Here is a 19,774-nt window from a genome sequence, read left to right on the forward strand (position 1 = left end):
TGTACATTCTTTCACCACACCATGTTGGTACCACAACTGGTCCGGCAGTAGTAAATCACAGGGCAATATTAGGCCTATGTCAAATTATCGTTCTTTGAGGGACTTGGTTAACCAAAAATCTGCCATTTGCGCAACTATTCCAATTTCCAATCTGCCTCAGGCCAAAGCAATATGGAAATCATTCTATAAGGGGAGGGGGAGTGGGGCAGGGTGGAGCCATTGCACCGTGCCGTGCAGCCGGAGTGGGGGTGGAACCGCTGCATATGCTGTACATACAGGGGAGTGTGTGAAGCCACTGCATATGTCTTGCATAGAGGGGAGGGGGTGGAACCACTGATATGCAATGCAGACAGGGAATGTGAAGACAATGTGAAATGCACCACGTTTGCAGCCCCCAGTGCGGGCAACCGAAGTCCCTCAGGCCTCTCAAACAAAAAACAAAGTGTTCAATGGTCATTCAGCTTTCAGTTGAATTTCAATTTTTAGTAGGTTTAACCAATGAAAGTTTTAATTATCCACCAAAAACAAACTCACCCCCCCCCCAAAAAAGTGAACGATCCAAGTCTGTCAGCAGCCATTTTTCAAATGACATCCCTCCACCTTTTCAGGCTTTTGGGACAATTTTTCAGTAGCATTTTCCAATGCTTCGCCCAGGGAGGGGAGTCCTTGCATGTAGGGAGTTCATTCTGGGCCATTTTTCCACAATTCCACAAATTCTTGGGCCACACAATCTCCTCTTTTTCAAATAAACTGCAGGGGTACTTTTTGAGCACCTCAGCCTGGTGAAGAATTTCCCTTGAATTGGGCAGTGCACCCACAGCTTCACATTCCCTGTACAGGGAATGTGAAGCCTGTGTATGCCATTCATGCAAGGGAGCGGGTGGAACTACCGATATGCAATGCATGCCACTACACTACACAACAGGCCACTACACAACAGGAGGCGAGGTGGAGCCAGTGCATTTGCCATGCATATATGCTACGGTACGGGGGGATGTGTGAACTTCATGCCTACAGATTAACTTGTTCATGCTCTTGAAATAAACTAGTTCAAAACGCAATCATCTTTTTAAAAAAATGCTTTATTACAGCAATGTACCAATTACATGCACATGCATAACCTGCCTTACTAATCCATATAATTAACACACCAAACTGTTATTTTTTATTTTAGTGTTTTAACTCCTAAAACACAAACTACTAAACACAACCTTTTATGAAAGTGAGGTGTACAACTTTATTCAACTGAAGGTAAATATTCAATTGAAGGTAAACAATCTGAGATTTGTATGAATGACTTGCATGCACCAGCGGCAGAACCAGGAGGGCTGGGGGCCGTTCCCCCCCTACTCACACACCTTTGAAAAGGTAGTTATTTTGCCCCCTCCCCACTCTATAGGCCTGCCAGCCGTTGGAGGTACACTGTAACTTCATAACTGTATTCTTTTCAGTCCAATTTCCGAAGCTCCCCCCCCCACACTTTTAAAACCGTTCCTCTGCTGATGCTTGCATGAGCAGGCACTGGCTAAAAATTGGATGCACAGACCACTAAAGCAATGTTTGCACAACTGAAGTTGACGACACTGTTTAAAAAACCAATGAAGCATTTCTCCATGGTATAAACTGTGTATCTTTCATCTTTTTGGTACAACATAGGTAAAAGCTATATAACACCTCTACTTTTTAGCTATGAAATGTAATAGGTCACATTCTAAACTACTTTTGAAATAACAAACCTTCTAATGTACAACTTTTACATCAACTACACCACTACATGTAGTTCTTCCACGTAACTGGTACAAAACCTTGGCAAAAGTGCATCAATTCTATGGGTAACGGGCAAATCAAAAATAATTGGGCCACAATTTTAAAAAACCATGCAAGAAAGCCTTTTTGGCAAATATATTATTTTCAGGGAAAGTTCACATCATTGGTGTATTTGGCATAACACAAATACAAGTACTGTATTTAACTGGTTGTGCTTACTGCTATGATATTGCAAACTTGTGAAGTGTATCATTTTCCACAAACATGAACAATTCAAGTCAACTATATGTAGTTACAAAATTTGAAACAGTCCAGCAGTCTGTCAGTCTAAATTTGCAACGAGCAAAAATTTGAAAGTGAAGCCAGTTTTAAGAATGGTAGTCAATACCAATGAAAATAAAGCATCTCTGTGTATAAGATTTTCATCTCCAAAAACAGATGGAATAGGTTTGAACTGATTTTAATCATTATTTTTGATCATTCATTTAAGGATCTACAAACCCTATCATAGAATGTCATTTGCTTTATGCCAATTGATTAAAATGTACCTGCCAATCTTCAAGACTTGTGTGTAGTCTTCCAACTGGTGAAATAATGCCATATACTACACACACGTAACTAACATCAATGCAATACTTGGAATATACTCAATAGTTACATCTCTCAAAAATATCAATCACCATGACAAAATTAAATATATTTCAATTGATGTATGGAAAAATATTTACAAAATCACATGCAATTACAGTGGCATATACATGTAGATTGTTAAAATCTTTCTTCATAATTGTTGTAGCAAAATCAAACTACTATTTATAAGCTCTTGTAAGCTTATTAATATTAATAGTGTGCTGAATAGTCATAAAGTGCCTTCACAGTTGACAAAAAGAGTTAAACAATATTTTTATATGAACTCCTGGTATTCCATTTTCTTCCAGTTCATCTAAACAAACTTTAATTATGCTATTTCTACTTTACACTTTGTACAACTAAATGACCATATGCACAGTTTATTCAAGAGGAAAAGAAGATATTGACAGCACAGCTCCATGATGAAAGTGCACATGTAAATTGTGTGGTGTGGACTTTCGTGTGTCTCCACACCAACTTCTGTCCCGCTGTTCAGCGGATGTACACTCCCACAACACAAGGAATGCACATGTGAACATAAAAAATGCAAATGTACAGACACTTATTTTGTGGTTGTGAGGACATACACTCATCATTACATCAATTTTGAGTGGAACAAAATTGCTGTGGGACAGAGAAATTCCAAAAAAATGGATCCTAATTTACCTTACGGTGGGAAACTTCCCCCATGCAAAGGTCCTGCCCGTGTGCACCTAAACAACACAAACACACTGACAGCAGACTCCTGGTATTAATGTATAACACATCCTTGCCTCTCTCAGTTGTACCCCAAACAAATAGTGGTGGAACCACACTCTTTAACGTGGGCAAGAATGAGGGACTAAAACAGTTTTTGTGGGGGGGGAGGGAATTAAACACATAATTCCAAAACTAACCACAAAACTGAATGAAATAACCATCAAAAGATAACTTAATATGGAAATTAGTTTGTCTAACACAATCTGTCATAAAATACAGACTATAATTAAGTTATGGGCTAGCTGTATTTCTCCATACTTCAGTAGATGTAGTCATCTAAACAAAAATAAATAAACAGTATGTAGGCAAAGAAATGACAAGTCTTTGAACTGTCACATCAAAAACCATGGCCTTCAATCAAGTCCAAGAGGCTCTATCCTTTCAATACCGGACTATTTTGAGACAATAACCACAGTGCCCAAAAAAGAGTAAAAACTCTGTTTTTGGTAGTTGAAATATCAAAGCATTAAAAATTAAGGCAATACTGAGGTTAAAAATACTAAATGCTTTAGTGTCAGTGATCTAGATCGTTAGCATGTAAAACACAAATAGCAAAATTATAGCATAGTACTAAAACTAGCAAGAAAAGCAATTAAGGTAAATGTTACATACGACAAGTTTTACAGAACCACCATACTCCACAACAAAGCTTTGTTGCATCATTTTATGTGTATATGAATACTAACCTAAAACAAATCCAGGGGATAAGGTTGGGGTATGTCTTCAGGTCATACACAGGACAGCTGTGGTGTACTTTTCAATTAGTAAAGTCCTTATTTTCCCCTACTTTACAAACAATGTTAAGCAACATCAAGAATGACAGCCCAAAAATGTAAAAGTGTTTTTCACATTTAATATCCAATAGCATACTTCAATAATTCTGCTTTTTCAAGGTTTCGAAACTTTGAAGATCAAATAGTTGCAACATGCACATATTCACTTCCAAGTTCTTCTATACATGCCTTCAGATGATTTCAATGGTAAGTATTCCTGAGTTAAATGTACCAGAAATCTGAAAAACTACACAGCCAACAAAATCGAAATATATTCAAATAAACATGTATGTACATGTATGTATGTACTAAATTCATGAACAAAACTCATCCATGAATAGACTGGCAGTAATCTGACCTTCAGTAAAAACTGCTGCTATCAACTTGCAGTAAGTGTCATTAACAGGAAGAAGGTCAACTGGGTATACAGAGTTTAACCATACACGTAGGTTTAACTGACTCTGTTTTATAATACAATGTCATTTAGTTTGGTCTCATTGGAACAATCCAGCCTTTATATCTTACATAGAGTTTTGAAGAAATGCCATTACTGCATTAGAACCACACTCTCGTTAAGCACATGTTGCACATTTTCTTAAACTTGAGAGGTGTAGTTTGGCTAATCACAATGTTGCACTGGTCAAAGAGGAATATAATGTTATACAGTAATCTCTGCAAGTGTCATGAAAAACAACAAATTATCTTATTTCAAGTCTCCTCAATCTGGTTGTTAAAAGTAATTGATGGTTAACATGTGTTTCCTATTTTGTGAAAAGTTGTAAAAATAACTTCCCAATTAATGACTTCACCCTAAAATGACACAATAATAATTTCATCTGGTGCGAATTGTGCTGGACAAGAGAATTTACAATTATTCTTTTCACCAATAATGGTCTCAGTGAAGGGAACAGTTGATTTTTTTTCTTTCTTTTCTTTGGAGTATGCTAATTTTTAGGTCAGGTGTAATCAACACAGAAGCACGATCTGCCTTCCAGTTGCCAACAGGAAACTTTTTCACTAAAACATCTTTAAAATGTATGTTGTCCACATGTTTTTCAACAAAACTAATGCTCCTGTTTCTCCCACTTATTTGGAATGAGATTTTTGGAGTTGTTAAACACTCCAAACAATATTATAATGGAATACATGCACTACTTGTAGTACTAATTTGAGCATTTGTGGTTGCAATTTCGTAATAATGTAATTGTTCCACTGAACTTTGCTATCCTCACTGCAGATAGATGACCGAAATTTTTATGCAGAAACAAGAGAGCTTATATTTCCAAGTAAGACTGAATACACAAGGCATCATGTGCAAAAAACATCTAAATATATAGAAAACAAAACGAGGAAATATTGTCAAATTTAAAAAGTGTGAGTTTAACATAATTTTGTGCATACCACATCCAATAGCAAATTGCTTGGAAATGTGCCTAACAACATTGGCTCATTTGCACACAGTAATTCACACATTCAAAGTTAGAGCTGAACTGTATTAACATAGGCTAAAAGGTATTAGATTACGTATAACTTGATCTTTGGAAATGACTTCAAGTAGAATACATTTGTATTTACAAAGCTAGTACTGGAGGCACAATTTAAAGGCATGGGGTGACAGACTGAAGGTTATTCTAGAGGACATTTCTTCAGTGTTTAGTGAGTTATACTGTGTATTAATCAGCTGCACTGTAATGCCACTGCCAAGGCACCACCATTATGTGCAAAATACTCTTTTGTTAAACAAGGCACTCAACACCTGATCGGATACACCCATCAAAAGATAACAAAAACCCCATCAACACCAACCAAAACCAAACAAGCCAAACAAAAAATGTGGTCACTCAAAACAAAAGAAGATTAATTTCCCCATTTGTCATTCACACTGCACAGAAATGCTATGAGATATCAGACTTCAACATCCTCAGCTTAGAAACACCCTGATGATTTACCCAAGATTGTTCTCTGATTATGGCAGATTATCAACAGATTTCATTAGAAACATCTCCACAGAGGAAAATCCCACTGTCACACATCAAATGCTAAGATTGCTGATCATGCATCACTGAATTTTTCATCCCAATACATGGTGCGGCCAATAATAGAAGTCCCATTCTCCAGTAAATGGAAGCTCTACTGGACAGCCTCAAGAAATTTCTGATCCCATTGGTGGTATACACGTAAGAATTTATCCATGGAAATAACCATTCAGACTTTATCAGTGATATATGATGCAGCGATTTATTCAGGATTTTGCCATGTGTTGCATACAAGTAACAACTGTTTCATAATGGTGAAATTGAAAGAATTAGAATAAGTATGCTTGGTAGTGACTTAACTTACCTACTCCATGAAGGGATAATTCAAAAACACATGCATTCTGTAATCATATGCCTGAGTAACTATTGCGCACAGAGTTACTTCTCATTGTTAAATCCTTACCTAGGACTATCAATGCAATGTACATGTATTCCACTCAAAGAGCAGAAAGAGTAGGAAGATGTGGAGCACCAAGTTACATGTAAGAGGTTGATTCACAGTCTCGTCAACACCAAACAGGTTGTTTTAGTTCTTCGTCGGACAGCGCTGGGGGTGGTAGCAGTTTGGACCGTTTAGCCCAAATCTCATCTCCAACGTCACTTATTATCTCCAATGCCTGTTTACATACAACAAAGTGGCATTGTAATTACAACCCAAATTACAAGTCACTCAAATAGGAATGATTTTGTAATGTACATTCAACAAAGAACATGAACATTACAAACAGACTGTGACATTCTTGAAAATCAAGAGGATGTGTGTGCATACAGGTAACAAGGCTTGCCTTCTGAGGTACATGTACATGTATATGAAGATACCACAGACTACATGTATTTCTGGAAATTTGGCAGTGTTGCAGTCAAGTCACCGCAGTCAAATCCGAGTCCCAAGTCATATGCCCTGAATCTGAGATCCAAGTCATTTATCCCCAGTCTGAGGCTCCAGTCACTTGCCTCGAGTCTTAAGTCCTGGTCTTGAGTCACTTGTTCATTCACTGTTTCAGTATACAAATATTGAGTGGCTCTGATTGGTATGCGAGATCTGTCATCGCAAGGTAAAATCTCGACTTACTATTTCATGAGGTGAAGCCTGATGAAATGGAAGAGTCAAATTTGAGGGAGTAATAACACTCCTCTCATTCCACAACTTAAAACCACTTAATACTTCTTTTATAAACTGTATAACTGACATACACGTACACGTACAGATCCGAGTCCACTGCATTGATTGAGTCCTTGAAATCAATGTCAGAAATAGATGCCAACACAAATGTCACTGCCATCACTTTGTGCGACTGAAGTAAATAAAACTTGTGTAAATAGCTCCTCTGACACTCTTACCAGTAGTATAAAACCTTTCTGTAAGTAGCAATACCCTCATAACACAAGAATCCTTAATTTCAAGTGATCCTAAACTTCAGATTTCCACAGAAGAAGTGCAGTATGGGAACATAAAGATTGTCCAAAATTAGTTGACACACATTCCATGATATTTCAACAATGACTAGCTTTCCTGTAAAATCCTGATAGTCATAGGTACGATTTTTTCAGACATTCCATGGCATTACTGAATTTGAACATTTATCACATGCATAGTCCATTCAGTGATACAAACTGTCCCCCACCCTTCTATGCAGGCAGGAACCAGCACAATTCTATAATAGAAAACTTTTCTTGATTATGTGTGCTGTATGGCTACAATGAAGTTTGTATGCAGCCATTTGCAGCAAATAAATTTCTGAAAGTTGTTCCGAAATATGACATTGCGTGACATATTGTCATCAAATAAGTCACAAGTTCTGACAAGTCTGAGTCCTCAGATCATATCTGAGTCCAAGTCCTTTGCTGATGTGACTTGAGTCAAGTCTATGTCACCAAAATTATGACTCCAGACAGACTTGAGTCCAAGTCTGAGACTCGAGTTCCACAACACTGAAATAAATTGACAGCTGTACCATGCATTATTGATGGATCTTGATATTTTATGTTCAGACAGAGTTACAGTTGAGCTGCATTTTGTTGGGGCAACTTGTGACGTGTTTGTAGCACCATTTAAACCCAACCAATCTTATCACTGGTAATAATCTTGTAACCATTAAACATAGCAAAGACAATTGGTTTAAGGAATCCTCCCCTACAGACGCGTAGGAGGGTTTGCTAGTGAATACCTACATGTACCCTAAACAGTCACTGTAACATGCAAATTTCCTTTGAGCCTACTTTTATTTGCTAAAACCTGATCAACTGCTGTGTGCCCTCTAGTACCACAATGTATTGCGGAGATGTTTAGGGGCACCATTATCTGATAGAGTACAACCATCAGGGAAGCAGTCATGTATAGCTGGGATGACAGACCGGTACCTGTATGCCTGATTTGACCAGTACATGAAGAAATCAGCCATGGCAGTCACAGGAGCTTCGGCTGAAGTAAGACTCTGCTCTGCACACCATGAAGCAAAATGTTTTGGTCTGTTATTGTAGGTGCTATGTGTGGTGCTTATGGCCATCTCAGCAGCTTCCTCATCAAGGCCCGCTAATCAATACAACTGTTTGACATGGGCCAGCAGGTCAGGTGTAGGGATGCCAGCTGAGGGTAGAGTATGCCTGACTTCGGTTGATGGAAAAGGTCTGGTCTGGAGGGCAGGACGAGTGACGTCTGCATGAGCAGTCTGCTAAAGACTGGAACCCGGGCTGGCGTGACCAGAATTGGGGGGGAAGTATCCGGCAATGTTCCTGTTCGATTTTGGAAAGTGCTGCCGGGATTAGGGTTATTGGCGAGAATGCACAGGCCAGCATCCCTTCCCAGTTATTTTGGAGAGCATTTGTCGCCCAGGCCTGTGGGCGATGAGATCTTGTGAAGAAAACTGGCAGTTGAGTATTCTCCACTGAGGTGAAAAGGTCAATGTTCGGCTTCTCAACCTCGGTGAAAATCAGCTCTGCTACACTGCGGTGCAGGGTCCACTCTGTTGGTTATATTTTCCCTCGGAAGAGGGCATCTGCCATAGAGTTGTTGACTCCTAGGATGTGGGTCGCTTCCAGCTCAATCCCTTAGTCTTGTGCCCATAGGAAAATCTGTCTCGTCTGGAGGATAGGTGAAGTGAATGAGTGCCTCGACGGTTTACATAACCCAATACTGTTGAGTTGTCCGAGCATATCAGGACATGTTTGCCCCTGATACTTAAGCAGAAATATTATAGTGTGTTGAATGCTGCTTGGAGTTCTAGCACATAGATATGGCTCCCTTGGAGTTGCGGTTCCCATGTTCCTCATGTCTTGTGTGGGGGCAGGGAGCCTCCCCATCTGAGGTGGGATGTGTTTGTTATCGTTACTTCAAGCTGTCCTCAAGGTGTCCTCTCGTCAGACACCACTGGAGGTGGGGGCGGATGAAGTCTGTTATAGGGACACGTTGCACAATTGGGTCCCACTTCGGCTGGAAGGATTGCTAGTAGATGGTGTTGTAGCCGTCTCATGTATAGTCGACAAAGGGGAACCAGGTCTACCATGCTAGCCATCAGACTGAGGCGGCATAACCAAGCTGGGCGGAAACCGACTGTCTGGAGGTGAAGAGGCTCACGAGTTCTAGTAGGCTGTTGATGCATTTGCTTGTCAGAGAGATTATACCTCGTGGGAGGTCAAGGACTGCCCTCAGGTATGTCGGGGGATGAGTAGGAGTAGGAATGGGTCTTGATTTCTTGTGGTTGATGAGGAACCCTGAGCCATTTGCAGGGTTGTAGGTCAGGTGAGTAGAAGCTGCAGTCTCCTCCCGGGTTCTGCCAATTATGAGCCAGTCATCTAGATACTGGAACAGCAGTGACGACCTTCACTACTCGGGTGAAGACCCTCAGTGATGCTGACAAGCAGAAGGGAAGAGCCGTGAATTCAAACATCTTTTCGTTGTACACGAAGAGAAGAAACTAGTAGTCTTGTGGGTGGATCGGGATGTGAAGGGCAGCTTTCAGATCTATCGATGATGCCCAGGCTGGGATTGTTAGGGGCTGGGTTACCGTTTGAAATGTTTCCATGCTGAATTTCTTACGGTGGATAAACTTATTCAGTGGTTTCAGGTGGATTATGGGTCTCCATTTGCCAGGTTCATTCTTTAGCATAAGGAAGCATGTTGAGATAAAGCCCTTGTTCCAACGTGTTGCACGGATGGGGCAGATGGCTTGTTTCTGAAAGAGAGCATCTATCTCAGACTCCAGCGCCTCGTTTGTCCTTCTCAAGAGGGATTGGCACCGGGCGAAGGAGCAGGATGGATGGAGGGGTGCTCGTAAATTCCAGAGAATATCCATGGGAAACTATTGCGAGCACCCATCTGTCCGAGGTGATGTCTCTCCTGAACCTGGCAAAAGATAACAGGCGGCCCCAGACAGGTTTGTAATCGGAGGTCGCAGATGAATCTGTTCTCCCTTTTGTGACAATTTTGAGGGTTCAGACGAGGAGGGGCAACCATGACTGGTGTGCTGAATAGGTGGACGAAAGGACTGAAAGGAGCCCGAGTCCCTGTGTCTCGTGCCATTTTCGGATGTTGGGCTCGGCAGTCATCAGCTCGGTACTGGTGTGGTGGCGGTGGTGGTGGGGGAGGAGTGATTTGCAAAAGCTAAGCTTATGGGTAGTGTCAATTCGCTTAGCATCGGCCTCCATCATTTTCCATGAACTTCCCGGTGAAGAGGTCCTTGCCGTAGAATGGAAGATCTCAGAGCTTTGACTTGAGGGATGTTCATGGCTTCGAGTGTACTTGATCTCCGAGTGGATGTAGACATTGCAGAGATCTGTACAAATCGTTCAAATATGCTGTTGTTTTCATGAAGGGAATGCAGACCGCCTCAGTAGACTTTATTGTCTTGGTAGTGCCACAAGGGGAGCTGAGTATTCCGATTGCACACCTAGCAGCTCAATCCCCTGTGCGTGGTTGTTGGCTAATGCCGGTTCTGACCAGAAAGGGGCTGAACAGAGCGGACCATAAGCACAGTAACCACAATTATTGGCTAAGGACCGTAACATCTCGATTTGTTTACCAACTCCTGTCAGTCTGGGGGAGGGCTGGGGACCACTAAACGCGTTAAGCCTTCAACTGTCCCGAGTCGCCCAGTTGACCTTATATTATATCGCTAGATGAAACAAGCTATGTAGAATCAACAACAGTAACCCATGAGCATGCACAAACAAAGAGAAAAATACATGTACCACACCAAAATGACAAATTGCATAGAGAGATAATACACATATGTACAGGAACTACAGTTTATTGTTTATCCGTTACAGTCAGGCATGCAACTTGGACTTTGACAAATAACGAGGAAATTCAAGTCTTCCTACAATGGATCAGGAAGGAGAAGCGAGAACTAAAACTCGAAAAAAAAAATAGACAATGGCAAAAGACACATCCGTTATCGATGGTGCTAAGAAAAAGAAGGATGAACATGGTGGCGGCGCCGCAATGCATTGTGGTACTAGAGGATGCACTACAGTTGATCAAGTTTTAGCGAACAAAATAAGGCCCAATTTGCATATTACAGAGACTGTTTGGGGTAGGATGAGAATAGAAGACAGAAGTTTTTCCCATCTCTCTACTTACTTTTTAAAATTTGGTTGGTTTTGGGAACAACTATTTCCAAAGATTTTAATTAAGTTGGAAAATGCAGTTGAGGGGGGAAAAAAACAGCTCATAGAACAAAAAATGTTTTGATATATTTCCTCAAATTTTCAAATAAAATCACAGCTGTATAGGGAGTTTTATTATACATGTATTCGCTAGAGTCAGACTTGACTAATTTTAACGTAATAATAATTATTATCACAGCTCAGATGTAAATAAAAAAATTTGAGGAATGTAGGATCTCCATGCAAAAACTCTTTTGCTCCTTTTTGAATGTCAGCTTCTGATAGCTCTGATGAAATCTCAGATTTAAGGACAAGACAACACCTGTGCCAATATCTCAATATTCCAAAATGTAATCGCTTATTGAATATTCAATTCAAAATTCATAAAAAAGGGAGAAATTCATTTTCATATTATGAAAAACAAGCAGTCTATAGGCTTATTTGGAGGGAATTCCATACGCTTAAAAGCAGCTGATAAACCCAACAACAAAATATAGATTCCATCCTATAACATGGATATATAGTATGAATTTTAAGTTATTAATGTGCAAGTCAGCATTGTTTGAAATGAACTTTGTTGAAATAAATTATAATGAAACCTTCATGACGATATTTCAACTTGAAATCAAATAAGAGAAGGTCAAAAGAGGAAGATGGCTACATTAGATGAAATTGAAAGTTTGGCATGTACATGTAGGTATTCTCTCTACAACCACAAATTTAGGATTGGGAGTCATTTCGATTCAAACAATGTTTTCTCATAATTAAAATAATTTCTATATTATATTGATCTTGCAAATTGTTGCTGAAATCAAACTATGCTCAACCAATGTTGATGCAATCAATGTAGTCACACACAAGGAAAGCTGCACTGATCTCAAGTCAACAGTGTCATGAACCACACATAAGGAGAATGGGTTTTTTTGGGGGGGGAGGAGAAATGGAAGAGGTAATGTTTATAAAAAATATGACACTGATTGCACTGAATGGAATTTGTTGCATGATTCAGGAATGATCAGATTCAATTGATTTCATTTTCATATTTCATAATTCATTTTTGTAATGATATTCTCATTCATTTTTGGAACAGTGAACTTTTTCTTCTGAAAAGTTTTGTTTCACGATAATGTTACTGTTCATCAATTTTTTGTCTCTATTAAATAAAAGTATAAAAATAAACAATGCATTGGACGAACCCCCTGTGTTGATGTTTCATTGATTTTAATACTCCATTGTCAGTTGTTCCCTTGAATGCAGGTGGAGGTCAACGGGCTAACATTTTTTGGCTATGTTGAAGTGTGCTTAATGTTTGCAGGTCTAGAGGGACTGATTTCTGTTTTACAAACTCGTAATAGTTGCACCTTATTGTACTTTTTGTTGGAAAATTAAAACAATTCTCAACAGGACAAAAGGTATGTCTCATCTGCCTGTGTGCTTGAAGCTATCCTATACAATGAGCCAGTTTGGTATTTCAAAAAGCCAAGGTCTTTTGGGCATAAAGTGAGAGTGTGGGCCAGCGAATGGCTGCACTAATAGGACAGACCACTGCACGTGTAGCTGTTCCTGAATAGCCTCATACTGAGCATGCTATGTTGGAATACTGAACTGGCTCATTTGCTGGTGATAGTCATAAAGTGAGCAGCCATTGTAGTGATTATAATCTACAGTTCTGTGCATTGTGAAACTGCTTCTGTTCATGTCTTGTTTATCAAAAATCTGCAATCTGGTTGACCGAATATTTGAGTATGTGGAAGGTCGAATATTCGGATATTCAACAATTTCAATTGTTCAGCCCCAGACAAGACCATTTTCCTCACCTTATCCAGTATCTCCTTGGTATGTGCGGCTGAAAGACAGATTCTGATTCTTGCTTCAATGAGGTTTGTGGCTGGAAATCCCACAGAAACTGTGCTCAAGCCCCTCAGTCGGCTTATGCGGCTGAAAGCGCTACATACAAAAAGATGGACAGTTCTTAAATCAACTTACTGTCAAGGAATTCCTTTGCACCAAACAACCTTTTAAGGCATGTCTGCAAGTTTTAGGAAATAAAAAACTAAGACTTTAGTAATGGTTTAGCAGTGCTGACAAAGATAGTCTGAAAAACTATCACAGCTCATGAGGTCGTAAAATGAGGCCACATGCCCAGCAAAATGTGACGCAATACCCTACAACTTAGGAAATGACAGATAATGAATTAGATTTAGTAGGCTATGTATGAAGAAAAACACCAGCAAGGAGTAAAGACCAACAACTGCTGAACCTACATGTACCTCAAATGAAGCTATTTTTCGTATGAGTTTTGGAGGGGTCAACTTGAGTTCTAGCATAACTGAACAGCATTTGCATGCTAAGAGACTGTGTTATATAGCTATACCTCATTTAGCAAAATGGGTACAGCAGAATCCCTTCAACTAACTGCAAATCTGACAAGAATCTTACCCAACACTTGTTGGCATGTATATCATAACAGGTATAACTGGTGACTGATCATGACCAATGACAATGAATTTCATCTCCCTGAGTCGATGGCGCATGTACTTGGTATTCCAAGCTAGTTGTTTGATGCGGTTTTGACCTGAACAGTTACATGACAAAGTTACGAAGAAATAAATGTTTTCATTATTACTGTTTACTTTCGGTAAGAAAGCCAATCGTCATCAAAAGAGCTAATTTAGCTTGCAAGCTTGAAGAAACCTCAATGGAAGCTCAATTCAGAGGTGGAAGGGAAAACCGCTGATAAATATTCCATTAAACAAAATCAGGCAAGAGCTTAACAATTGATCTACACATGCCTTAAGCTTGAGTGAGATTTGAACCTTTCTCACAGATATGAAGGTTATGGAAAGTAACACTGTGCTAACCTGACTCCCAAAAATGAGGTTGAAGTCATTTTTTAGTTATGTCAAAGAGAAAGTAGCTTTTCAGTGCTTTTTTGCATACAACGCTCAACATACCGGTACAGCTACATCGTCACTTAGTTTACCACTAAAACGCATGCACTGTGACATCAAAATCAATACATGAAAATGGAAAACACAAGAACATGTACATGCACACCCACATTTAAAAAAAATGTAGTTGAAACAAACAAATACTTTCCTCAGAGTTTAGACCATTTCGTGGTTTTGGGTTGTTGAAATTCAAAATATACATGTACATGTTGTAGTTCATACATGTACTGATAGCACGGGTACCAATGAGTAGAGCAGTCTGATTATCAATCCCTGCATTAAAATCCAACAAGGTCATGCAGGATTTCAATGGTCCTTAGGAACCCTAACCCCCAAGGGACCACTGAAATCCTGCATGACCTTGTTGAGTTCAGCATGGTTAGGGTTAAGGTTTGCATGATGGGGTGGGGACCAAGTACTCTATGATATCACAGATGTGCTGCATTTGTACCATCCAGTCACACAATTATTCTGGGACAATAAAAATAGTAAAAAGTGTTTTCACATGATGGGAATAAACAACTAAATGAAGCCAGCCAAGCAACAGCATGTGAGTAGCGAGCTCATGAGCCAAGGTAGGCAGGTGGTCAATCAATAGGCAGTTGATCAACATGATAGACAGTGACAAACAAGAGCATAACCAGCACATTTCAAAGAGAGACAGAAACGGACCCACCTGTGTTTGTACCATCTTCTCCCATGATGGCTGTCATACTTGAGATAATCTGCTGCACAATAGGAGCAGGGGCTGAGGCACCATATGCTGAACTATGAGAATGCCTTCTGATGTGATCAATCAGTTCCTGTCATGTCAACAACAAAATCATCACCACTCAACTCTTACAACAAGTTTCAAGATGTATTTTGCGTTGGGGAGACGTTAATTTACAACGGGTTTTGCCCTTACCCAACGTATGTATTAATACACACTGTATGCTCAGTGCTTCAGAAGTTCTCGGACAAGCACTGAGCATACAGTGTTTATTAATACATACGTTGGGTAAGGGCAAAGCCTGTTATCAATTAACATCTTCCCAACGCAAAATACATCTTGAAATAGTTCGCAGTACCCGCTGCTACACCTGACTCAGACCAGCCAGCCGACCACGGCAAGCTCGGTGGTCGAGTGGTTAAGACGTCTGCATGAGTAAGCAGGAGGTTGTGGGTTCGAGTCCCACCCGAGTAAGCTTGTGAATTTTTCGGAAGCTCTCAGACAAGCAGCGAGCATACAGTGTTTATTAATACATACATTGGGTAAGGGCAAAACCCGTTATAAATCTTATAACAAGATCTAGCATAAACCCTTTTCATAAATACTTCAGACGGTTTTTTCCCTATTAGTTGAAACACATCACGTGACCCTGTATTAACATTTGATAATGCTCTCTGCAAAAGTGATATGCCCGTTGGGTAAATCACGTGCTGGCACATGGATAGACAGTTTCATCGGGCCTGATTGGTCAGGAGTCTGTGTGCACGTGATGCGGCACCACGCGCCAAGTTCAAATGGGGTCTATCTGCATATTATTTTACTGTTATGGTGATTTCTTGAGCTAAAATCTTGAAGTTTTGTAGTTGTGTTGCATACACATGCTCAGCAACCAGTCTACAAGGCTGCCAGTGGATGCATACATGCACATGTGCCATGTACAATGTTTGCAACCTGTGCCCACGAATGATACAGACCAAGCCAGGAGATGGCCATTACTCCATCACGAGTTTGATTTCTCTCCACTTAATAAGTTAATGAATTATTTTCTGGCTGACATTGAATCAAATTTGCAATGTTTGGTCAAAGTGGAAAGCCATGAGGGATGTTCAGCAAACCAAAATGTTTGTGTTGGTTATAGCGATGTTCCACTGTGTTATGGTTATTGTAATGACAAAGTACATGTATTTTCAAGATGTATTTTTGCGTTGGGGAGATGTTAATTATATATAACGGTTTGCCCGTACCCAACGTATATTAATAAGCACTGTATTCTCAGTGCTTGTCCGAGAGCTTGCGAAAAAACCTCACAAGCTTACTCGGATGGGACTCGAACCCACGACCTCCTGCTTACTAGTGCAGATGTCTTAACCACTCGACCACCGAGCTTGCCGGGGTCGGCTGGCCGGTCCGAGTCAAATGAAGCAGCGGGTACCGCGAACTGTTTTCAAGATGTATTTTTGCGTTGGGGAGATGTTAATTATATATAACGGTTTGCCCGTAATATGTCTTTGGCAGACATGTTGACAAAAGTGGTCCAAATGATCACAGAGACTGAACGAAAAATCTTTAAGGCTCAACTTGTAAAAATAAAGCATCGCAGTGGTATCAGAAAAACTGTTGAAGTGGAACGGATCCCACAACCCTGTCTGTTTAGGGCAAAGAAATGGGAACTTACCGAGCTTCCACCTATGTATCCTCCGCAAGCACCAAAGCTCTTCGTAAAAGTTCCCATGAGGATATCCACTTCCTTGGGATCGATTCCATAAAAATCCAACACTCCCCTTCCCCTCAAGCCAAGGGCACCTATGCTGTGAGCCTCATCCAGATAGAGGTAGAACTTGTATTTCTTCTTGAGAGCTACAATTTCTGGCAGTTTGACAATGGACCCTTCCATACTGCACAGATAGCAAACAATCAAATTCAATGATTGAGCTTTATAATCAGTGGATACAATGTGGCCAAGTATTTATAAGATGGTTTTGGCATGATACTACTAAGTAATGCCATAGATACAATCACTGAAATTTACGTAGAAATGAGAATTGGTGTTGTAGTCGACACCTCTTAAGACCATCACAAAACCTCACAAAGACATACATAACATGACCTCCAGTCTGCATTCAAATCACAGGCTATTCAGAAGACATGCAACGAAAGCATTCCTTTGTCACTGTTCACACTGTTACTTGTGACTGGTCTCATGACCAGTCTTATCTTAGGTCTTATGATGTCTCCATAGCAACACCAACAGGAATTCCTCTTCAGGTTTTTCTCATTCTCAGGAAATTCGTTTTTATATCCCAAAATATGAAAAAGTGGGCCAAATGTGGGAAATCTTTCCACATCATTCCAACTGTGTGAAATATTTTCACACGTGAATTGACAAATCACACTTGCATTCCCAACATTTCCTTTGTTTAAGAATGTGAATTGCTGCAAATTCAGAAGAGAAAAATGCTGCAAAAACTGCGTCCCAAAATATGAATTGTGAATACAGTTGAAAATGAAACTTCAGTTTACAAAAAATCCCATTTGTAAATTTGCCTGCTGCAAATACTTGCACCACATATGCCTTCACATCAGCAAAGGAAAACTTGCCTATGTGACAAAAAATATTGAATTTTCGAACATTACATTGTTGTGCCACATTAGGGCTGTAAAGGGAAGTTCCATGTTTTTATACCTGTAGATCCCTTCTACAACTACCAGAATTTTCTTCCAGGGCTTGTGAGTTCTTGGTTGACCAGAAGAGATTGCTCCTCTCAAAACACGCTCTAGATCATCAATGTCTGCAATATAAAAATAAAACCAATTCTAGTCTACTTTAGGGAGACAGCCACTGAATTCATTAGTGAACCCAAAACCTGCTACATATTTTACACAAGGTACAGAACAATGCCCCTGACAAGTAAACTTATTAATATTAACATTATGAAGATGATTTAATTTAACATACCATTGTGTTCAAACACCTTGACTGATGCACCCGACAGTCTTATACCAAGCACCAAGGAAGCATGATTGAACTTGTCACTTATCACCAGACAACCCTGTCAGGGATAGAGAACATCTAACTTCAGAAACTAGAGCCAACTTCAACTGTTGTACAAAGAAAGCCTACTGAAGAACAATACACTGGCATCTATTACAATCAAATAATTTAAAGTGCAATTTTTAATGTGCTTCTTTTAATAGCAAAAACTGTGCAGTTTAGCACACTTGAGTGACCTACAGTTGCTAGACTAAGCTTAAGGAAATCTAACACGTGACACTCTGTTTTCAGGTTATCATATACCCAGCACTGAATATAATAGATAAAAATACACACTGCTACACAGAACACTGCAATTTCATGGAGCAAATGATGCGCATCTCAACAGGAAAATAATCTTTTCCCAGTATGCATGGTTGGTTTTGATTCATTGAATGTGATCTCTGTCTTGTTTCCCCTTTTTTACATTCACACTTCATATTGTCTTCTTAAAATTTACTCCAAAACATTTCTACTTCACCTCAGACACCAAGGAAGGAATATTCAAAGCATTAGTAGCAAAGCCCATGCTGAACGTCATTGCAGCTTCAGTTCCAAGAAAGTGGGCAGTTAACCTCTCTAACTCCTCGACTTTGTCTGTAGTACCTGCAATCAAAAAGGGATGGTGGAAAGTATGATTCTTGGTATTTCAAGACATCTTACATTAAGTGCTGTAAAGAATCTTCCAGGGATTTTTGATGACACAAATTTTTTTTACAGTGGTCACACAGATAAAAGAGGGTCTTGCATGAATATACTCCTTCAGGGCTTCTCAATGAGTAGAAGATAGAATAAAACCTTTGACCACAGAGATAAAACAGCTCATGAAATCATGAAAGGTCTTGCATGAGGGATGATGAGAGATGATTAAAGCAGAATAAATCCACCATGTTGAAATTGGTGACAATCTGTGATACTTCCACAAAAGGGTGGACCAGTTCCTGAATCTAAACTGTTACATATCTGTATAAACCACAAAGACTACCCCTCCTTGTAAATCACATTTATGAAAGATGCTAACTGCAGCTTCCACGGTACAATACTGGCCCCACTATGAGGTAAGTAATTTTTGAATCAAACAACTGTTTTCCACAAACTTTAAACACAATCCCTTCTTTTTCCTGAGATTTCCAGAAACACCCCCAAAGTCAATAAAGAGTAAGGACAGGTAGCTCCAACGTTTCCTTTCTATGCTCAATACATACCTAATTCTCGTCTAGAGCTGCAGACACCATTCCCGTAGTATCTTGCCGCACTTTCTACCATTTCATTACGTGGTCCTGAGTTTTCAGCAAAGCCAAGGTAGTTATAAGAGCCCAGGTTGATACATCTGAAACTTCGCCCCGTGTAACTACAAAAGACAAATATGGTGAAATTTCAAACTTGAATACGTGAATGTAAGGGACTGAACATACACCGATGCATCAATAACTACAAAAGAAGACAACAACATTTATAGAACAGCATCATTTACAGGGAGCCATGACAGACTCAGGTGGCTTTCTGGACAA

At 39.8% G+C, this 19,774-nt stretch overlaps 2 protein-coding genes across 3 annotated transcripts in view; one reads left to right on the forward strand and one right to left on the reverse strand.

The window, feature by feature from the left end:
- LOC110982511 (uncharacterized) overlaps positions 1-19,774 on the forward strand; it is a 110,364-nt gene that overhangs the window by 57,421 nt on the left and 33,169 nt on the right. The window lies entirely within an intron of this gene.
- Positions 1,065-19,774, reverse strand: part of LOC110982512 (serine palmitoyltransferase 2-like) — a 32,983-nt gene continuing 14,273 nt past the window's right edge. The window contains exons 4-12 of the mRNA XM_022240953.2: positions 19,469-19,614; positions 18,745-18,869; positions 18,189-18,282; positions 17,916-18,021; positions 16,908-17,127; positions 15,197-15,323; positions 14,009-14,144; positions 13,387-13,516; positions 1,065-6,582 (exon numbers count right to left, since the gene is read on the reverse strand). Coding sequence (XP_022096645.1) covers positions 6,472-6,582; positions 13,387-13,516; positions 14,009-14,144; positions 15,197-15,323; positions 16,908-17,127; positions 17,916-18,021; positions 18,189-18,282; positions 18,745-18,869; positions 19,469-19,614 — 1,195 coding nt within the window. The 3' untranslated portion in view covers positions 1,065-6,471. The remainder of the gene's footprint in view (positions 6,583-13,386; positions 13,517-14,008; positions 14,145-15,196; positions 15,324-16,907; positions 17,128-17,915; positions 18,022-18,188; positions 18,283-18,744; positions 18,870-19,468; positions 19,615-19,774) is intronic.

The sequence above is a fragment of the Acanthaster planci genome, linkage group LG01 (genome assembly GCF_054643075.1).
Source record: "Acanthaster planci isolate LZ-2023a linkage group LG01, COTS_SCS, whole genome shotgun sequence".
Lineage (NCBI taxonomy): Eukaryota > Metazoa > Echinodermata > Asteroidea > Valvatida > Acanthasteridae > Acanthaster > Acanthaster planci.